The 22,543-nt window shown below is 32.6% G+C and overlaps 2 protein-coding genes across 3 annotated transcripts; one reads left to right on the top strand and one right to left on the bottom strand.

Annotated features, from left to right (window-relative positions):
* Positions 1-933: 933 nt before the first annotated feature.
* On the bottom strand, positions 934-4,449 carry LOC103493965 (pentatricopeptide repeat-containing protein At1g18900). 2 transcript variants are annotated; one of them, XM_008454948.3, is made up of 2 exons: positions 4,285-4,449; positions 934-3,710 (listed from the first exon to the last, which is right to left on the bottom strand). In XM_008454948.3, the coding sequence occupies exon 2, from the start codon at positions 3,705-3,707 to the stop codon at positions 1,083-1,085; it is 2,625 nt and encodes an 874-aa protein (XP_008453170.1). In that variant the 5' UTR covers positions 3,708-3,710; positions 4,285-4,449; the 3' UTR covers positions 934-1,082. The 2 variants fall into 2 exon arrangements, with proteins under 2 accessions (XP_008453170.1, XP_050937057.1); XM_051081100.1 differs by having other exon boundaries at positions 934-3,730; positions 4,285-4,413.
* A 9,325-nt stretch (positions 4,450-13,774) lies between these two features.
* On the top strand, positions 13,775-21,820 carry LOC103493966 (plasma membrane ATPase 3). Its single transcript, XM_008454949.3, has 22 exons — positions 13,775-14,235; positions 15,615-15,728; positions 15,813-15,932; positions 16,027-16,125; positions 16,227-16,364; positions 16,519-16,653; positions 16,754-16,933; positions 17,194-17,400; positions 17,486-17,605; positions 17,708-17,827; positions 17,933-18,055; positions 18,159-18,263; positions 18,355-18,499; positions 18,880-19,044; positions 19,168-19,406; positions 19,692-19,724; positions 19,858-19,939; positions 20,257-20,417; positions 20,568-20,753; positions 20,842-21,024; positions 21,107-21,285; positions 21,444-21,820. The coding sequence occupies exons 2-22, from the start codon at positions 15,666-15,668 to the stop codon at positions 21,538-21,540; spliced, it is 2,880 nt and encodes a 959-aa protein (XP_008453171.1). The 5' UTR covers positions 13,775-14,235; positions 15,615-15,665; the 3' UTR covers positions 21,541-21,820.
* Positions 21,821-22,543: the final 723 nt, after the last annotated feature.

The raw sequence follows: 22,543 nt of genomic DNA, 5'->3' as shown, positions 1-22,543 counted from the left end.
AAAATGTTTATAATTATAATACTTTGATTTTCATGTGTAATGATGGAACTCTTATCATATAACGTTTCATTTCTATATTATGACACCCAAATTTTTATATTTTTTTCATTTTTAAACTAATATTTTGACTTTAGAATTTTCAGTTCTAATGAATTTTGATTTCAACTTCTCTATACTTATCTTGTAATTTTACTGTTAACAAATCGATCTAAGAGAATTTAGAAAACCAACTAAGGGAGAAAAAAAATCTTTAAATACTAAGTTGTTAAAGAAAAATGTGCTAACTATTCAATCCAATCAAGTCGGTTAACATTACCTTATAGAAAATGAACCTCACCTAATAGTTATGAAATTTACAGGATTAATTTGTTTCTTAAAATTTTAGGGAATAAATGTTATTTTGTTAGTTTATAAAATTTTGATAAATACAAATTTCACCTATAATTATTGTCTTTGAAACTTTAACATTACACTTTTCTACAGAAAAAGAATCAAAGAAAGGGGTAGAAGAACAAGCACAATCTTCAAAAATCAAAGGACAAACTTTGTAATAAAAAAAATTATAATTTCCTTCTTATGGGAAAGTATCAAAAATGACAAAATCTTTAAACTTTATTTATTATTATTATTCTTGAAAAAAAGAACCGTAATAATTATAAAGTAGATAAAAAGAAAAACATCAATTCTTAATCACTATATTTAATACATCTGGGTTTGAGGGGAGATAAGAGCAGTTTGTATTTAGAACTAGATCAAGGTATGTAATTCTTGCATAGGTCATCTAGATAGAAAAAAATTATTCATCTTCTGCAAAAGTTCCCCACTATAGAAAGACAAAAACCTGCTTGCTACAAAACAATAATAGTTCCCTTTAAAAGGTTCTTATAACTACTAACATACAGCCAAACTCCACTCCAGAAAGTTGTGAAGCAGTTTTAAAATTAAATGCTGAGCTTTCAACTTGAATATGGAGAGATTTCTACAAATACCTGATCCAAGAATTAATCTAAATACAATCCATACAAAATTGAATTTTGGTTATAAAGAGAGAGTTTAGAATAGAGTTAAGAAGAGGTGCACTACTACAACAAATGCATCCTCTCCACATAAGATTGGTGCAACCATCTACTTAGAGGTTCCCCACACCCGACAAAACATCCAGAATTACCATTTTCAGTGAAGAAAGGGAAGCTAAAAATGCTCAGCAGGTCCTGAACTGCCTGTCTCACTAGGGAAGATCCAGTGACCTTACTTCGCCGACCCCATCCAGTCACAATATCAATTCGGCTGGGACCGACACCTGAAAGAAGTAGTTGCTGGCGAAACCAAGCAAGAGTCCTAGACAAAGCTGTTACGGCGGTGCCATCAGACATGACGTGCAAGTTAATGAGCCAATAACAGGAGCTTTTCTCCTTTACAGCATCTGGATAGACATTCTTTTGCATGGCAGCCTCCCAGACACAGCCTGCCTCCTCCTTAAGTCCTGATTTATGAAGAAAATCTACAACTGCATCCACGAGCCCCCTCTTGCTCTCTCTGTCTTCACTGTGCATGAGGTCCAAAAATTTGCTCATGTGATCCCGCACATTTTGACCATTAGGTCCAGCCGATGGCAACGACACCAGGAATGTGTGTGCTGGGTGACCGGTGACTTGCATGAGTTCACAACAAAACCCCATGTCATTCGTTTGCGCATCAGTGCAACAACTGAGAAGCAAGGTATAAGTTTGTAGAGAAGGTTTTAAACCAAAAGTCAGCATAGATTGCAACAGCTGATAGGCATCCGATAGTTGGTGTACCCTAAGAAAGGCACTAAGCAAGGAATTGCAAGTAGGAACATTTGGCTTTAAACCCGCCTTAAGCATAGCATGATACCATTCCCATGCCTTTTGAACATTACCAGATTTTCCCCATAAGTCCACTAATAGACCATAAACAGGTTCATCGGGCACCCAGTTCTTCTTTTGCATCTCAATAAATATACCTTCAGCCTCCTCAAGGAAACCACAATGACCTAATACTTCCATAACTATGCAGTAAGTCACTTTATCTGGCTCAAAACCTGATTGTTGCATATCACGGTACAGCTTCAATGCAATCTCGTAATTCCTTGCTTTTGCTTGAAGAGCAATCATGATATTGTAGGTTACCAAATTTGGAACACAGCCTTGATCAACCATCCTGCAGAATAGCCTATGTGCAGCATTTAAATGGCCAGCTTTCCCCAAGCAGTTGATCATAACACTGTAAGTAAATGTGTCAGGAGTGAGGCCAGCATCTTGCATCTTCTCATACATTCCCATGGCAACATCGAGAAAGCCAGATTTTGCATGAATGTCAATGAGTGTGCAGTAGGTGACTCTATCAGGCTCACATCCTGCTTCCTGCATTTGTTTGAATACATTAACAGCTTCTTGCAAATAGTTTGCACGACCATAACTATGAATTATACGATTATATGTTACAACATTGGGCTGGCACCCATCCTTGATCATCTGATCAAGCAATTTATTTATAGCAGCAAACTGTTTGGCACGACCAAGGAGGCCAATCATAGTAGTATAAGTGTGCCCATCATGTCTAAACCTAGCTAGACGCTTTAACCAATAAAAGAACCCAAGAGCAACAGCATGGTCATCTACCCGCTTCAGAATTTGGTTTGCCTGGTATGCATCTATCGAACAGTTCAATTTCCCAATAGCTTCTTCTGCAGCAGGGCCCCATTTAAGTTGTTGCAATATGCAAGAAACACTTTCCACAACATTAGGCGAATTCAAAAACGATGAATTGATTGGTGCCATTCCTGTGGGGCTTTTTAAATTATCTGGAAACTTTTTCAAATTCTTAGAAGAACTTGTGAGGTCTGACCCTGTGGTCTGTGCAATGGAATGAAAATGTGAAGTAAAACTGTTTGAATGAACCCTTGTTCTCTGTGGTAAATTCCTTTTATCACACTTGTCTGAGGAGATATCTTGAAATACCACCGACTTTTGTGTTCTGGCCTTGGAAACTTCTTGCCTTGAGCCTTTGACATAACTGGATTGCGCGGGCTTGCAATTTGAACCATGGTTACTACTACTTTGGGGCTTAGAATCTACGTGGGTTTCAACAGATGGTCTGGAATGAACTCTAGAAATATTCTCTCTTCTCAGATGCTTGATTTTTGAAGGTTTGACAGAAGTAATGGACCGGGCAGGATCAACCATACAATTCTTGGATGAGCTAAATGTTCCACCATAGTCAGATAAGGGGATTTTAAAATTCACGAAGTCAGAGAATAAGTTTACAGCCATAATACCTGCCTTAACAACCTGATCTGCTATCCTTGGTGAAGAGCACTCACCATCCAGAACAGTGTTAAGGCCACTGGAGTATCTTACACATTCTGCTCCCCTCTGGTGATTGGGGCCAGTGTTCGTAACTTGTCGAATAGAAACTGAGAGATCAACATTGTCAGTTTTGTGAGATACAATTACTTTTGCTGCTTCTTCGGCAATTAAAGGTCCTACTCTAGGTGAACTATTGGCTACCAAGGTAGATGGCTTTTGTGAGGGCAGGGTTTCATTCCTAGCATTTTGTCTCTGGGAAACACAAGTTTCATCTTCAGGGCATGTGCACGAAGCCCCGTCTGCATTACATCGTGATCCACTAAGAAAAAATGATCTGGCACTGTTTGAAAGACTGCCAATCTGCTTTGCTCGCAACATAATCTGTAATAACAAGCAAATCACTTCCATAAAAGGGTTGCAAAATTAGCCAGTTGCTACCATAAAACAATCCAACTTCCAATAATGCAAACCACATACTATTCCCATTTTCTATCCCTACACCAGGTTTTCCGTCACATGTTAACACCAAGTGAGAATAGTGACATAGCAACACATAAAAGACCAATTATCATTCTCAGCCACCAAAGGTCTTACACAAAAACGATCACAAAACTAAGAATTACACAAACATACACATGAAACCCCAATTAACCTATCAAAAACATTGAAAAACCCAATATACAAATGTCAAAATTCAACTTCATTGGAAACAAATAAGAACAGAGAAGGGGTCAAAACTGAGAATCGAAACACTAATCAAACTCTTCCAACCACAAATCACAAAGCAGAAACAAACCCATATAATCAATTCCAAAATCACACAAACACAACAACAACAACAACAACAACAACAACAAAACAATTGTCACCGGCCATGAATGAACCAAACAATTACAAACAAAACAAGCTCATTATGCAGAACACAAGAAGAGAATGGTAAGAGAGGAAGAGAAACCTGAAACTTGTAATGAGTAACTGAAGACTAGAGCTGAAGAAACGAAGTGAAAAGGGAGGCGGCTGAACCTTCATCTATTTCTCTGCCATTTTTCACTTCTGCCCTGCGCGTCAAGCTCTTTTCCTACTAAGTTGGACGGAAAATAGGGGGCACGTTAGACCGTGAGGTAAGCCCTGATGTGGTACGCGTTTGATCATACAATTTCCATCATATGGACACGTGTCAGTAGGTTCACGGTTCTCTTGTGACGGGCAGGGTTACTCAATTAAAACTCTGTTTAACTTTATATGGCTGATTCCCAATTAAATTAAAGGGAAAAAAGATTTTTCCTTCGCCAAGGGTTCTATTTGGTACCTGCTCCCCCACGTAGTTACTGTGAGGCCAGGTCGGACTAGTCAACGTTTTCTTTTATAAACTTGAGCCGCAAGTCAGTATTAATGTAATCTTATTTAAATTAGTCTCTATTGGCTTTTTGGTGTAAATTATGAAAAATGTATTGAAGAAAGTGTTTTCTTACCTACAAATATTTTAGAGAAATTATTTTTATTATTACGTCTCTTTTGAAAATTGAGGAATTAAATTAATGATATGTTTGGAATGAATTAAGATAAAAATGAATTTCATAAAATACATTTTTAATTTAAACATCTTTTATACAAATCCTTTAAAATAAATATTACACATATAATTGATAGCTTCTTTTCAAAAATACTTTATTTTATTTGTTATATATTAGGATTTTATAATTTCATATTATAATAAAATAATTTGTCTATGTGTATGTGTATGTACAATGTACAAGAATGTATATGTACATGCATATGAGATTAGGGGTATAAACGGGTTGGGTTGGGAGACATTCTTAACCTAACCCATATTTTTGGGTTGTTTGGGTTGCCAACCTGAATAACCCAAATTAAGTTTCCAACCAAACCCGTAAAATATGGATTTGGTTGGGTTGTATTATTTTTGTTTTATTTTTTCGTTTCTAAATTTTAATGTTCGTAAATGAAAATCATCAATTGTAAATCGAATATGTTTTGTCTCAAGTCAAACAAACAAAAAGAAAAACTCTCGAAACCCAAGATTAATTTTATTAAATAAATAATAATAAAATATAATATTTATTTATATTATTATATTAATTCGAGTTGGGTTGAGTTGACCTAAATTTTTCAACCCTCCAACCCGCAACCCAAACCACATTTTTAACTAACCCAATCAAACTCATATAATATGGGTTGGGTAGTCTGGATTGTCGGGTTGGTCGGGTTATTCTTACACGCCTAGGTGAGATTCAAGTGTGTCACTTTTTTTCTTAGTTTGATTTTGGTTTTTCTTTCTTTCTTATTTTAATTTGATTATCGTGGAGAAATATCAAAAATAGTAAATTTGACAAACTATTTAGAGGATATAACGAAATTTCGGATTCTATCAATAATATGTAATAGTGATAGAAGTTTATTAGTTTTTATCATTGATAAAATTCAAAAATTTGTTATATGTTGTAAATATTTTAATTTATTTTGCTATATTTAGAAATAAATCAATTAAATTTTGTATTTTGTAATTTGTTTGGGGTTGGATTGTTCATCGGACTTGGCCTATAAACATATATTGGGCTTAGGTAACAATTTTAAAAGTTTAATATTGTATTTAACTTCATATTATGATAAAAAAATATCATTATTAAAAGTTGGTCGGTTTTTCAAATATCATTCAAAAACCCAACCCCGACTGGTCCATAAAAAATCGAGTTTCGTTCGTCGGGTCAACCCTTTTCATTCGTTTTGATCAAATTTTCAAGTGTTCATGCCCATTCTTAATTCAATTCATCTTGATTCGAAGTAGAATCCCTAAATGTTTAAAAGTAGTTTATACGATGGGTTGACATTTTGATTATGGATGAAATATTTAAGTGTTTCCACAACCAACTCACAAGCATACGAGATTTTGAATTCAAACTACTGCAAAGTCTCGATCTTCTCACATTCAACTTCGATCGCTTTATTTGAAGTATCAATGAGAGACGTGTCAACTCACCCAATGTTGCTTAGAACTTGGATTAGTGTTTTTCCCATCCAGAAACAATACAATAATAACAATAATAAAAAGTATACATTAATTAAATAAAAAATACATATAAATGAAAAGTTGTATATTAACTTTTGTAAATAAATAAATAAGATCATATCTTACAATGTTGTGTAATTTATTGAGATGTGGTTTTATTATGGAGAAAAAAAATAAGTATTTTATATGAGAATTATATAGATATTTACATTTTTTGAATTAATTGAATAATTTAAAAAAATAGTATCAAACAAATTTTTTTTTTAAAAAAAAGAGAAAAAAATAAGTATTTTATACGCGTATTCGTCACGCTAGACGTGGTTGGATGGCTCGTGTGAGAAAGATGGTTGTTGGGCTTGGGCCAATAGGCCCACTTAAAATAAATGGCCGAAGAATTGCCCAAGTTGGGGGAGGTTCATTATTTCCATTAATTTATAAAAAACAATCTTTTTCTCTTCTAAAAGAAAAGAAATAAAAATTACTCATAAATTGAAGGGCATATCTTTTGTAGTTTAATATTATCTTAGTTGTACACATTTTACGTTGAAAATTATATAAATCACACATGTTGAAAAATACACAACAAAATCTAAATCCTACGTGAAAAAATCTCGAGATCTTCGATCAAATTTAGAAGTAAATTTTATAAAATAAAATCTAGATAATTAAGGGTATAACGGTTGAAAAGATAAATTGTTATATGGAGTACGAAAAGAAAATATATATAGAAACCCTACTTTTTTTTTAGTCATTTTATAATTGATGACTCGTTTTTCATAAACATATAAAAACTTAACGTTCTACTTTGTCAAAGTGCATTGTCGTGTTTTTTTCTTTTTCATATTGTGACAATTAGTGATGAATTGAAATTTTTTATTCAATAACTATCCTTGCCAACAAACTACGGTTGATTCTTTCAAATACTCACCCATCGATATAGACTAGTTTCTTAAAAAACAAGTAATAGTTAACCACTTATGAGTAATTTTCGACATGATTTGATATTATAGTATGTGGATTATAATTGTTTGTATTGAAATGCAACTATTTTATTATGATTTATATATAATGGTTTGTATGTTCGATGTGCAAACTATTTTAATATACCATAGTTAAGTATATAAGTTATAACAATTGAAAATTTCAACTATCATAATGGAAGACATAATAATTAAAGTTTGACTATAATAACTCACTCCACTCAAAGCAAGTTGAAGTTTTTCGAACGTTTCCATAAAATTTCAAAAGTATGGGAACGGTACAAAATATTGATGTCCATGATGGTAAATTCACCGTCTTAATTTAGGTAGCCTAAATATTATAGGTAGTTGAGGATGATGGCTACAAAGATGTTTTAAGTTATAAGAAAGGAACATTGTGTTTTACATTTCAAAATGTTTTAAAGAAAGTGAAAGGATTAGGTGTGTGTTTGTATCAAAAACCACTTTAGGACAAAGTAACTTTCATGAGTCTCAAATTGCCTTTTGTCTATAACCTATGATCCACCTACTCCATCGATTAAGGTTAGGGCAAGTTTTCATGCCATTTTATTATAAATAAATATTTCAATTTTGTCTTTTTCAATGGGTTAATGCTAATTAGTAAGTTAGTTTCAAATAATTAAATTAATATAACGATAAAGGCTGCAATTTATTATAAAGTTTTTCTTCCTCTTAGTTCGAAAAATTTATGGTAATAGACAAGTAATATATAAAGATAAAATGAAAACACGAACAATATATAAAGATAAAATGAAAATGTTTTCATATTATTCGAAAAGTTTTTTTGAAAGTCGTATTTTTTTTAGGTAATATATTTTTATCTCACAATTTTTCAATAAAAGAGAGATCGAAAATAACTTAAAAAATCATCATACGTTTTAATCGATGTGATTTAGTGAGATTCATAATTAATTATTAATTATAATTAGGTTAAACAAAGTAAAATGTCCGTAATTTTTAATCAAATTAACATATAATTTACTTTGCTACAGTAAAAAATTCAAAAAATTTGTTGAAGCAGCTAGAAAACAATTTTACTACTAAATTAGTTATTAATATTGATATTAGATATGTTATTCTTATATATGTGATATATAATTAACATATAGTTCGAGAGAGGGTCGAACATCCTCTAAACCAATACTAAATTTGTGGGTAATTAATTTGGTATAGGGTGATAGTACTTTATATATAAATTTTACTTTCAAAGCAATAAAAAAAACACCAATTTTATTTTTCCGAAGAATTGGAAATGATAATTGTAAACCATGGCTCGTGGTTGGCTACGGCAAAGGCAGGAGCGGCGCGTGCTGGTGGCGTCGTTTGGTGCTACCAAGGCAGAGTACCACGGTTGTTGTACGGAATCTACGTGCTTTTTTTCCATAGGGACACCCAAAACACACCATCACGTGAAAATTCCTCTCTCGTCCCTTTAATCTTCCCTATGCTTTTCCAATCCCACACCTTCCCATACCAAATCGGCAAATCATATCTAACACACGTGATTTTTTTGGTCTTTTCTTCCTCGCTTTAGTATCAAATTACACTCTCAAACTTTCCATATTAATAATTAGTTTTAAAATTTATATAATCGATACAATTTATACATATATATATATGTGTAAGTTTGAAGGTTTAAATTTAAAATTTGGACGAACTTGAGATTCTCGATTTTTTTAATTTGAAAATTCAAAAGTATAATTGCAACTATATAATCGTACATTAAGAGTAGTTTTTGCAATTTTTTTTGGAATAGTTGCAAATGTAGCAATTATATTCAAAATAATTAAGTATATATCAACATTTTAAAAAAATTGCAAATATAGCAAAATCTGTCAAAATCTATCAATAATAAGAGTCTATCACTAATAAACCATAAGGATCTATCGACGATAGAAGTCTATCCGTCTATCACTGATAGACTTTGCTATAATTGCAATTTTTTTAAAATATTGCTACATACTTAGTAATTATTCTAAAAATTGCTATCTTTTATAATTACTCTATTAATTATGTAACTTAACCTAAGTTCAAGAATCAAGATAAACTATTTTAGATAAGAATTGAAATTAAATATAAGGGAACATATTTACATCGAAATCAAAGATGAAGACAACAAGATGCTAAAAGATTATATAAAATAATATATCATCTTACGAAATGATAAAAGTAAATACGTAACGAATATATACTACGGTGATCTAGCAAACTTGTTGGATTGTACATATTCATTTTCTTATCTACTAAACATGTTAGAATATGATAATATAATTTAAAATTTTCAAAAGCAAGTACAACTAGAAATTGAAATTGGAGTTCTTGTCTTCATAAATTTCTCAAAGCTTGTCTTTGACTTTGTTGTCACATGCAGTCTAACACGTCCTCGATTATTGACCATTTTTTTTCAAACCGAGGTTGCTTTATGGAAGTAATAAATATCTTTATTTTATTTTTAAATATCGGATATTTTCTTTTTTAAAAATATTAGAACGTCGCTAATTTGATCATAAACCAACGGTCTAAGATAAAAGTTTATTTCCTTATAGGAAATTTTCATAAATATAATATTCAGATCCCTATGAATTAATCATTTTTTTTAATATTTTAGGTTTGTATTTCTATATCTTTTCTTACTATTTTTTATCATATTTTTCTTCCTTTTTTGTTGGTGATTTAGATTTAAGTAACTAAATTTGATTTATTTATATTATTTTCCTTTTTTTCCTTTTTTTTTTCTTTCTTTATTGTGCATCGTCTTTCTTTTTTTTTCTCCTCTAAAAGATCGTGTATAAATAATTTGTGAAGAAAACGAACGATTGTATAGCAAAAAAATTAAACAAAAATAGTTTAGCCAAATCCACATGATCGGATAATATTGAAAAAAATAAATGATCACGTAAACAAATTAAAACAATCATGTACCAAATTTTGAAGAAAAAAAAGTTTAGATTTGAAAAAAAAAAAGTTTAGATTTGACCCCAAATCTAATGATTTAGTACAAAATCTAAACGACCAAGTCTAAACATGTACCAAATATATTAAGTGCGTTGTTAACGGGACATTTTTTATATTTTCTATTGTGTGTGTGAGTTTTTTCCGTTTTTAGAATTATTCTATACAGTATAAATATTTTGCTGTTTTGTTATATTTTTTAAAAGACTCCATTTTACTACAACATTTATAGGATAACAACGAAAAAGGATAATTTTTTAAAATAAAAAACTATATTATTATAAATGTGATTTATTATACTACGATACAAGTCTACCAACGATAGAATTTATCTATAAGTCTATCGACATATTTTAATTATTTAAAAGAGAAAATAACGAAAAAGAGAGAAAGCAATAATGTAAGCAAGCAAAGGATGGGTGGTCTTTTAAAAGCACTAAAATTGCCTTTTTAAAAAAAAATTGTCTTGGAAATTGGAGAACCATTGTGGAATAAAAAGTTGTGCATTGCCTTTTATCTAAATTCTCCTTTTTGCCTTTTAAGAAACTTTATCAAATTTTCTCACTTTGTTTTAAGATATTTTATTTTGTTTTATAAATAAAATAATTCCTTAGCCTTTTTTTTTAAATTGTGATAGTTTTTATTAAATTAAAATGGCTTTCAATAACTTAATTTTGTTTTTAGAAATTGGGTATGCTACAAAGTAAGGTTTATATCATATTTTTTGTAAGAAAAATAATGGATAAAAAATTGTGTAAAAAAAAACAACAATAAAATAAGAAATTGATGATTACCAAGCAGGTCACAGTGAAATAAATTAAAATATTTACAAGTTATAGCAAAATTTTGAATTCTATCGATGATAAAAATTGATAGATTTTTATCACTGTCTATCAATGATATTATTGTCTATAAATGTATAAAATTTGAAAATTTGTTATATATTATAAATATTTTGTCAAACTTTCTATTTTTGACGATTCTCCATTTTATTATCTATTTTTAAAACTTAACCAAACTTGATCTCATATTTATATTTTAGAGGTTTACTATAAATTCAAATATTATTTGTTAAACAAATTGAGAAATTTAAATTTAAATAATCATAGTTGGGCATTTTAATCTAAACAACTCCCTTTACTTTAGTTTTAATTTACAAGTGGGTGCACCAAATTTAGAAGCTCAATGATATTGATTTTTCTTTTTTTCAAACCAATGAATGGATTAGTGGACATCAAAGTTGATTGGTGCAATAGATTTTGTTTATATTGTAGGGTTATTGTGAGCCAATGACATACATCAAAGATGGTGTGATCCAAATTTGTAAATAGTGGTTGAGTTTGAAGGTTAGGTACAACCACAAATATGTATGATATGGATTACCAAACATCAAATAGGCATGATTTCTCCACCATTTTTCCTAACTATCTTAATCTAGCATATTTAGAGCATAAACCGACGTTTTACAATGATTTTAAATACTATTCTCGTTTTATGCAATGACTTAACTTTTGGTTCGTTTTTTGCCACTGTACTTTTAAAATATCTACGTTGGTTTTTATACTTGTAAAACATGACAATAGTTTTCATCTTTTAAACAAGATATTTTGAATGGATCAAAATGGTCGCTTTTGAAAAGTTTTGAGGTTAAATCAACAAAAGGAGGAAATATAAGGATAAGAATGTACGTTTTCAAAGTACAAAAACTAAAATAAACCAATGTTAGAAAAATGAAAAGATCAAAATAATATTTTGAAAGTACAATGATCAAAATTAACCAAAACTAAAAGTTGAAGGACTAAAATAGTATTTAAACTCATTAACACGAGCATTCGGTATAAATAGATATTGTACGTTTTTTTCAAACACGTCTATATATTCAAATCTCGGCTTCCTACATTATAGAAAGAAAACATTTATCAACTGTTGGGTGTATGCTTTGTGACCCATTTCCCAACTGCATGAATGTGATAGATTCCTCTACTCAGTTTAATGCATGAAATTTATCTAAATCTACAAAGCTAAACTCCAATACTATCGTAAGTTATTTAGACACTCTTTCGTTTCACGCTTTTGTAAACATTTATTTTCATTATACTTAGATTTTATCAAGTTGAAAAATAATAACAAATAACACATAATATATTACACGTACCGTTGTTATGAATTGTCATACCTAATTAGTTCCTAACTCATTGTTGGGTAGAGAAATATAGGGTATTGTGAGAAAGTTGATTGGATGAAATTTGCAAAAGTTAACCAAAGTTTTAATGGTTAGGCAGTTGTGTAGAATTGGAAAGGGATAAAGTTATTGGATGAGGATAAGGTGTAAATGCAAGCATGTGCGGTTCATTATTTTTTAGCTCTACCTCTATCCATTGCCATTTTCCATAACTTTACAATCTTTCTCAAATGTATAAATATCGTTTCCTCAAAATGTATATGTATATATAAATAAACAAACTTCCTTATTTTATTTTTTTTATTTATTTTAATCCGATTATACAGTTAAAATGAGTTTTTCAAAAATAGAAAAAAGTGAAACTATCTACCGTTCAAAGAACAAAACTACTAAAAGACGCAGTTCATAACACTTGATTTTTACATGAAGTGTAAATATTTTGTCAAATGTTCTATTTTCGACAACCCCTCTATTATATAAAACTTATAAAGGCAAATAAAATAAAAACAAGAGGTTAGATATAATTTTTTTTAACATTGTAACATGTAACAAAACGAACTAAAATGTTTACAAAATATAACAAAATATCACAATATATATATGATGAACCAAGATAGACTACTATTTATGTCTATATACGATAGACAAAGATAGCAACCTATCTTGATTTAGTGTAACGTATTACTGATAAATAATAACATTCTGCTAAAATTTCACCAAGTTTTGTAATTTTTTTTTTTCAAGTTTGGCTTCATTTTAGTATTATATTTATCGTTAGACGATAGAATATTAAGTTTACTTTTACTCACTGTCTTAAGTTTTTTAGTAGCAAATGATTTAAAATTTGTAATACATTTGTGATCTTTATATAGTTTTATCGTATATCCACTTTAATCTTTTGCACATCTAAAATTTGAGTGCATTAATAATCAAAAAGACCTTTCCAATCATTTCATCTATCATTTGATTTTCTTTTTTTGAATCTAGAACGTGAACCGTACAAAAGATCCTAAAATGTATAACCACAAGATTATTACATTTGTAAAAATCTTCCAAACAAGAATAAAATGATTGGTTTGTTTGAAGATATAAATATCAAAAATGAAAGTTTTTAAATGTAACAAACTAATATCCATACATACATTACTAGTGGACTATGTTTACTTCGACGATAACAACATTCCATCTATGAAGAATAATAGATATAGTATAGTGTAACAATTGGGAAAACTAAAAATACATAATTATGTGTTGTATATATTTGGTTAATTTTGTGTGTGGAGACCATTACCGGTGTCACTCTCTCTCTCTATCACTCCGCCCACGACTGGCCTATTTTTCTTTTCATTCTTTCCTTCATTCTCATTCTCTTTCTCTTTCTCCCTCACTCTCACAACTTCCTCTTCCCTCCTTAACTCTCTCTGCTTTTCACTCCTCACATCCTCTCTCTCTCTCTCTCTCCCTCTTCACGTTCTTCACCTTCTTCCATTCCCACTTTCTCCCTCTGCCTTTTCAGTTTCTTCCCTCTCTGCTTTACTTCACTCAGTGTAATTTGTCAGGAAACATGCTCAAATGGGTGCCTGAATCGACTGTTCATATTTTTCCGGCGAGAGATTAGGTCGAGTTCTCGCGATTCAACTTCGAAAACCTGTAACAGAGTGTTGTTCAACCGGAGACATCTCAATCTTTCTCACCAGCACTACTGCAAATCGTTATCTGGCATTGGGATTTGAGTCTATCAAGGTGTTTATAATTTTCTTCTTCCTTTCGTACTTCTCTGTTTAATTCTCGTGGGCTTCAACTCTGGAAATGTTATTAATCTTGAGTTCAATTCCGTTTAACATCATCTTCTTTTCGTGTTCTTGTTATTATCATTATGATTCTTGTTTAGAGCTACAGCTAATCGGTTTTTGTTTTTTAGTTTAGAATTTTCAATGAAGAAATGGGTTTGGGTTACTTTTTGTTTTATTTATTTGAGTAGGGCTTGACCATTTTAGAAGTGCGCGAAACCTGTTGTCGAGTAAAATGAATTTTTTTTTTGTTTAAAACAAAATCAATGTTAAATCAAATAGGTTAAAATAGTTTAGGGTTTATTGATAATGAGTAATATGTCTTTTCGAATTTCGAAGAGGGATTGAAAATTTACTCCACATTCAAAAGATATACTAAAATTTTAAATTTATATTGTTTTATATTTGATTATCTTCTTTTGAAAAACAATAATGGATTTTCATTTGATCGTAAAATTATCCCCTGGAGATTATTATTACTATTTTAATGGTTAATTTGTAAATTTCCTTCTTATAATTAAAAAAATTTGAATTTAGAGTTTAGTGATAAATTTTTAAATTTTTTTTAAGGAAGGAATAAATTAGTAAGACTATGGATCACTATCTAAGAGATTCTATTGTTGGGATTAAACCATATATTTTAAAATTATCGAGACTAAATGCTTATCTTTTCAAATCGATTCATATATTTATAATTGAGATTAAGTTATTTTTTTTTAAATTAGGCAAAATTTAGAATTGAACCTATTTTTGATTTAAATATATGAATTAGAATCCTTCGGAATATTTGTTTTAATTAGTTGAACAAGGATGGTGATTTTGTGGAAAGCTGATCCCACCAAATTGAATTGTTGTTTATTTTGACTAATTTATACTTAAGTTCTTACTCTTTTTTCTGATTACGTAGTCTAGTAAACTTATATATAGTTTCTCTTTCTCAGTTCTAATAATCATATAAATTTAAATTCCACTTGAATATAAAAGGGAAAATAGAAGTTGAATTCATCAAAATGACCACATTAATTAGATAGATTAATGACATTTTTTTTTCTTCTTTAGAGTGGTGGAAAGGTTTGAAGTTTTGCACTTTTCATAAAGATTATTTAATGGGGGATTATTATTTTAATTAACCAACTCTACTGCTACTCTAAACGCTACATGCAGTTGCTCTCTGTTTCTGCAAATTTGTTGGTTTTTGGAAGCTGGTGGGCTTCTCATTTTCTACTCCAGAATTTCACCGTTGATTTTCTCACTTGGTTTCCTATCCTTTTGTTATTTCGGTAATCTGAGGAAACACTTTCTTGCCTTGTATTTGGTGGTTTTGGTTTGTAGTGTTTGGTGACCATTGGAGATTTTGAGCTGACGTTATAGCGTCAAAAGAAAATGGAAGAAAAGGGAGAGAAGCCTGAGGTTTTGGAGGCTGTATTGAAGGAAACTGTGGACTTGGTAATGGATCTATACAAATGTCTTTGCTTATTTTCATGTGGGAGTAATTCCGTAGCACTCACTTTCAGAATCATGTGAATGCAGGAAAACATACCCATCGAGGAGGTTTTTGATAATCTGAGATGTAGCAAAGAGGGTCTTACGACAGCAGCAGCTGAGGAACGGCTTGTAATTTTTGGTCACAACAAGCTTGAGGAGAAGAAGGTAATCAACGTCTCACCTCTAACGTTAATAATCTTGTTGTGTGGTAATTAAAGTGCTAATCGTGTCTTGCTTCTCATCCTAAATATTTTTCCAGGAAAGTAAAATATTGAAGTTTTTGGGGTTTATGTGGAACCCCTTATCATGGGTAATGGAGGCTGCTGCTATTATGGCCATTGCACTCGCAAATGGTGGAGTAAGTGCTCAACTCTTTGGTTCCTATTGTCATTTATCTTAGTATATCTCATCTTTACCTGATGTCCTTGTACAAAGATTACATAATACATTCTTGTGCAGGGAAAGCCTCCTGACTGGCAGGATTTTGTTGGTATTATCGCCCTGCTGCTTATCAACTCAACAATTAGTTTCATTGAGGAAAATAATGCCGGAAACGCTGCAGCTGCGCTAATGGCCAGTTTAGCTCCCCAAGCCAAGGTACTGCGCTTTTCTAATTACTTCATTTTTTCGAGCGACAGTGTAACTATTAGTCCAAGCAGTCGCTTCTCTTCTCCTCCTCCTCCTCCTCCTCTTTAGAAAAGTTGTTATATGGCCTATTTAATTTTGTTCCTTTTGATGTATTTAATATAAGATTCTTCGAGATGGAAGGTGGAGTGTACAAGATGCGTCAGTTTTAGTTCCTGGTGATATTATAAGTATCAAACTTGGGGATATTATTCCAGCTGATGCACGTCTTCTGGAGGGGGATCCATTGAAAATCGATCAGGTGAGATCATATTTGCTGACTTTATCCATATATATATTTAAATTGTCATGTTGTTTTCCTTAAAAACTGAGTTCTCCGAATCCTGCTTTGAATTTTGCAGTCTGCACTTACAGGCGAGTCTCTTCCTGTTACTAAAGGTCCCGGCGATGGCATATACTCTGGTTCTACTTGTAAACAAGGAGAGATCGAAGCGGTGGTAATTGCCACTGGTGTTCATACTTTCTTTGGCAAAGCTGCCCACCTTGTTGACACCACTAACCAAGTGGGACACTTCCAAAAGGTAAAGAAGTTTTTTGCTAAACTATACTGTGAAATTTTTTAGTGGTGAATGAGAATATGTTTAGAAGACATCTTTCCAGATAAAAGTTGAAAACAGTTCGTTTATCGTTTTCTTATGCTGAAGCTTATTTGGTAGGGCAGTCTTTCATAACAAAAACAGCAGGAAACAAAACTGCAATATTGTAATTTAGAATCCATTTTGAAATTTTTTTGAAATAGACCGAATCCAATCCTAATTTTCCCCCCTCTCCTGTCTTGTAGGTCTTGACTGCAATTGGGAACTTCTGCATTTGTTCCATTGCTGTGGGCATGATTACAGAAATTATTGTCATGTACCCTATCCAAGATCGTGACTATCGTCCTGGAATTGACAATCTTCTTGTGCTTTTGATTGGAGGAATTCCAATTGCCATGCCCACAGTTCTCTCTGTGACAATGGCTATTGGCTCTCATAGGTTATCTCAGCAGGTTTGCTAGGATTTCAAGATTTCCTGTCATGTATAATTCAACTATGAGATATGAATGAGTGAGATAGTGTGATACTTACTTGTAGGGTGCTATCACAAAGAGGATGACTGCAATTGAAGAAATGGCAGGAATGGATGTGCTTTGCAGTGACAAGACGGGAACACTGACATTAAACAAGCTAACTGTCGACAAAAATCTTGTTGAGGTTAGCTAGGAAATGTAGCTATATTCAACTTATTTACAGACATATCATTCAATCTACTAATGGTAAGTAATTCTGAATGGAATTTCTGACTTGAACATTTAGGTTTTTGCTAAAGGAGTGGATGTCGATACTGTGGTTCTCATGGCAGCCCGGGCATCAAGAACAGAGAATCAAGATGCTATTGATACTGCCATTGTTGGGATGCTTGCTGACCCAAAAGAGGTTTCACTGACTTGTACATGCTTTGTTGCAAGGATTCATATTGTATATAACTACCCTGAGTATAGTATGTTCATCTATTTCCTTTTCTTTTTCTTTTTTTGAAAGGCTCGTGCTGGTATTCAAGAAGTACACTTCCTTCCATTTAACCCTACTGATAAGCGGACTGCATTGACTTATATAGACGGTGAAGGTAAAATGCATAGAGTCAGCAAAGGGGCACCCGAGCAGGTATATATTTGCCATTTTAGGTTGCATTGATATTTCTTTTTTCCAACTGAAATGAGAAAACTGATTTTTCTCGACTTGATATTGCTGTTGATTATGATCCTAGATTCTGAACCTTGCACACAATAAGTCAGAGATTGAGCGCAAAGTTCATGCTGTGATAGACAAGTTTGCAGAGCGAGGTTTACGCTCCCTTGCTGTGGCATACCAGGTATGTAGCGTCTCAATTGATGACCATCCCTTGTAATTAATATTATTTTTATCATGTATTTTTACTGGTTTTGTTGTCACTATACACACAGGAAGTTCCAGATGGTCGAAAGGAGAGTGCTGGAGGTCCATGGCAGTTTGTTGGCCTCCTGCCACTGTTTGACCCACCAAGGCATGACAGTGCAGAGACAATAAGGAGGGCATTAAATCTTGGAGTGAATGTGAAGATGATTACTGGTATCTATTCTTGGTAGCCAATCTGTTAATGTCTAGAAAGTTAACATCATTAGCGCTGAAGCGGGGTTAAACATGCATGCATACAGTTTTTTATCTTAAGGCCTTGATTTACAGTGGATGCCAATATCCCCTGTTTTTTGTATGCCTTTGATTTACTTTGGATGGAGCTTCTAGCTGTTCCTCTTTGTTTGATTGGATTAAAGAGTAAAGCCATAAATGAATGCTAAAAAGGAAACCTGGTATATTAGGTGATGGATATTCTGATTTCTCCATATGAAAGAAATTATAAAAACATGTTTGGCCTATTGTTCTGTTTGGCGTTATGAACCTGGGAGTAGTGACTGCCAGTTTAGGTTCTTCTGACCCTTTTTGCTTTTTAGGTGACCAGCTGGCCATTGGAAAGGAAACAGGACGTCGCTTGGGGATGGGAACCAACATGTATCCCTCATCTGCTTTGCTAGGACAGGACAAGGATGAGTCTATTGCTGCTTTACCTGTTGATGAACTGATAGAAAAAGCTGATGGCTTTGCTGGCGTTTTTCCTGGTATTTGTTCAATCTCCCAATGAGTTTTCTTCTTTTCTAAGATCTCGTGTTCTTGAAGTAATGATATTCATGCACTACTACAATATATGCTCATATTGATTCATTGATATTGTTTCAATCCAGAGCACAAATATGAGATTGTAAAGCGCCTGCAGGCAAGGAAACATATCTGTGGAATGACTGGGGATGGAGTAAATGATGCTCCTGCCCTCAAAAAAGCTGACATAGGGATAGCTGTCGCTGATGCTACAGATGCTGCTCGCAGTGCTTCAGACATAGTCCTTACAGAGCCTGGTTTGAGTGTTATCATTAGTGCTGTTTTGACCAGCCGTGCTATCTTTCAGAGGATGAAAAATTACACTGTAAGCAAGTTTGCTCCATTTCTCTCTTGAAAATTATTCTCCACATTGCCTCAACTGCACTTCCACAAAATTCAAGTATGTGTTGTTGTATAGTGATCTTCGTCTTCTTCTGATTTTTTTTTTCCATTTTAATTTTTAATTTTTAAAATAAAGCATGGAAGAGGTATGTGATGATGCTTGCTGAAGCTGATATGTGCAGTTTCAATTATTTTTCTTCTGATTTTCTTCTTATTATTATGGAAGAGGTTTGTGATGATAACTTACTAAATTTCTTTATGTGGCCAGATATATGCAGTTTCGATCACTATTCGTATAGTGGTAAGTAAATGGTGATTCTGTTCAGATTCAAATTCCTGTCATCTCGATGTTCTTTTTGTTAATCCATTCATTCAAGGATCATTTGCTATCATGATCTAGAAATGTATTCATTTTGTATGTTTCTTGTGAACAGCTTGGTTTCATGTTGCTGGCTCTCATATGGAAATTTGACTTCCCACCATTTATGGTGCTTATCATTGCCATTCTCAATGATGGTTCGTACTTCATATTTTCTTTTCCTTAAAATTCATTACCATCAGCATCATATACTTGCCACTGAGTGAGTCTACTCTTAGATTTAGGCCATAGACACTGCAAGTTGCCAACCAACTATATCTCCTTGTGATGTGTGAAATTAGCAAATATCATTCAAGGATATAAATACTAATTGATGCAGCTTCTGGTCTGAATGAATTTCTTGAAAGATAATTGACTTGTTGCAGGAGCAAATAGGACATGTTTTTCTAGTTCTCTTCTCACTTTAACTATGCGAAGACTTTTTTGATTAATTGGTGAAACTTTGTGATAATAGGTACAATAATGACGATTTCAAAGGATAGAGTAAAACCGTCTCCTTTGCCTGATAGCTGGAAACTGGCTGAAATTTTCACAACTGGCATTATACTTGGCGGTTACTTGGCAATGATGACTGTTATCTTCTTTTGGGCGGCCTATAAGACAAACTTTTTTCCAGTAAGATAGCTGCATCCGTACTTCGAAATATAGCATTTAGAACTATATGAATAGTGTTCACGGTCAACAATTGTTTTATCTTGTCAATTATTCTTACAACTAGTGATTTTCTATTAGATTGTTTAGCTGATTTACTTGCTTGTTTTTCAGCGAGTCTTTGGGGTAGCAACTCTCGAGAAAACTGCTCACGATGACATAAGGAAACTGGCCTCAGCAGTGTATCTTCAAGTAAGCACTATAAGTCAGGCTCTCATATTTGTTACTCGCTCTCGAAGTTGGTCTTATGTGGAACGTCCTGGGTTATTACTGGTTGCAGCTTTTCTGGTTGCACAGCTGGTGAGTGGGCTTTCATTAAACTTCAGTACAGATTTTTGTATCCAAAGTTATGATTAGAACTGAACTGGTATTTCTCCCTCTTGAACAGATTGCTACTTTAATTGCGGTTTATGCAAACTGGGGCTTTGCTGCCATTGAAGGAATTGGATGGGGTTGGGCTGGTGTTATCTGGCTTTACAACATTATCTTTTACATCCCACTTGATCTCATTAAGTTCTTTATACGATATGCTTTGAGTGGGAGGGCTTGGGATCTTGTTATTGAACAGAGGGTATCTCTCTCTTCCTGCTGAGTTACTTAATATGATTTTGCCATTTATTGCGTCACTGACCGAGCCATTTCTTGGCATGTAGATTGCCTTCACGAGACAAAAGGATTTTGGGAAGGAACAACGGGAGCTACAATGGGCTCATGCGCAAAGAACATTACACGGATTGCAAGCACCTGACGCCAAAATGTTCCACGACCGAACTCATTTCACCGAGCTCAATCAGATGGCTGAAGAAGCCAAAAGGAGAGCTGAAATTGCAAGGTATGCACCGAACCTGAAGATCTATCTGTTCAGATATACATTTTTCTTTCCTTTGCAAGACACGACATCAAGATGGTTAATTTCCTAATCCTCTTAGGATGGTAGTGTTTCAATATGCTTCCTTTCTTAGTGTTGCTCTTGGGCTATATTTGCTTCAGGTTGAGGGAACTACACACCTTGAAAGGCCATGTTGAATCAGTGGTGAGGCTGAAAGGACTTGACATTGACACAATTCAGCAAGCTTACACAGTGTGAAGAAGAAACACTGTTTGAGATCACTCTCATTGTAAATCATGGCAACTTTGTCAGTTCTGAAACTGAAGAAAATTTGCAAAACCATAATGTTTTGTTTAATATTCTAAATGAGTCCTAATGTCTATTTTAATGAATATCTAAATCACTCGTCTCCATCCCCCAATCTTAGCAATGCTTGCATTCTGCATTCTCAGAAATGCTTCAGTAGGTCTATAATACGACCAACTTTTTTTGTAGCTTACACAGATTAATTTATTATATACTTTGTTACTGTTGTTAATGTTACATTTAAAAATTTTAAGGAAAAAAAGATAATTTTCTTCTCCTCTGCTCTTCCCAAATGGTTGAATCCCACCCCTTTCCAATGTCTAATGAACTGTGGGAATTTTCAACATTAAAAAGAAAGTGATGGTTAAATACTATATTCCTCAGAAGGATTAGAGAGGATGAATTAGCTTGAGGCTTAATGTCAAAAATGTAATCGAAGATTATGAATTGTGTGGAGGAGTTATCGTGGCCAACCCCAATTTAAAACTCTTAAATAAAATGTGCAAAACATAACTTGAAGTATCTGGTGGTTTACATTATTCTCTCTCTTTAAAGGTTTCATTCGTTGATCTAACCTGTTACTTTGAATAGAGGTGTGAAGGATTGTACTATCTTAAGATCCATGATGAATCTCTTATCGTGAATCAATTATTCATCAACAAACTTGGAGCACTATCGTTTAGGAAAATTATGGTAGATGGCAAATTAAGAATCATTAAAAGAATATATTATACAATTTTTTAATATTGCAGAAATGGTAATATAATTAACTTTTAATTTTCATTCTCTTGTTCTTATTCTCTCAATATCTTCTTTTGTACATTACTCTCAAAGTTCTTTTTTTCATTCTCTTCTTCCATTGTTTTTTTCACTATTAAAACTAAATATGTTGAAGTCATAAATATGTTTCATCAACCTATTTTATTTAATAGGGTGTAAATTTGTTAAGATGTAA

The sequence above is a fragment of the Cucumis melo genome, chromosome 2 (genome assembly GCF_025177605.1).
Source record: "Cucumis melo cultivar AY chromosome 2, USDA_Cmelo_AY_1.0, whole genome shotgun sequence".
Classification (NCBI taxonomy): domain Eukaryota; kingdom Viridiplantae; phylum Streptophyta; class Magnoliopsida; order Cucurbitales; family Cucurbitaceae; genus Cucumis; species Cucumis melo.
The sequence above is the reverse complement of the archived record's forward strand: the minus strand, read 5'-3'. Positions and strand labels throughout refer to the sequence as shown.

Excerpts from the sequence above, each read along its gene's own strand:
- LOC103493966 (XM_008454949.3), top strand. The coding sequence starts at position 15,666 with ATGGAAGAAAAGGGAGAGAAGCCTGAGGTTTTGGAGGCTGTATTGAAG. Across the intron at positions 18,264-18,354 it reads CCCTTGCTGTGGCATACCAG|GAAGTTCCAGATGGTCGAAA; the intron begins GTATGTAGCGTC and ends CTATACACACAG. Across the intron at positions 18,500-18,879 it reads GAATGTGAAGATGATTACTG|GTGACCAGCTGGCCATTGGA; the intron begins GTATCTATTCTT and ends TTTGCTTTTTAG.
- LOC103493965 (XM_008454948.3), bottom strand. The coding sequence starts at position 3,707 with ATGTTGCGAGCAAAGCAGATTGGCAGTCTTTCAAACAGTGCCAGATCA.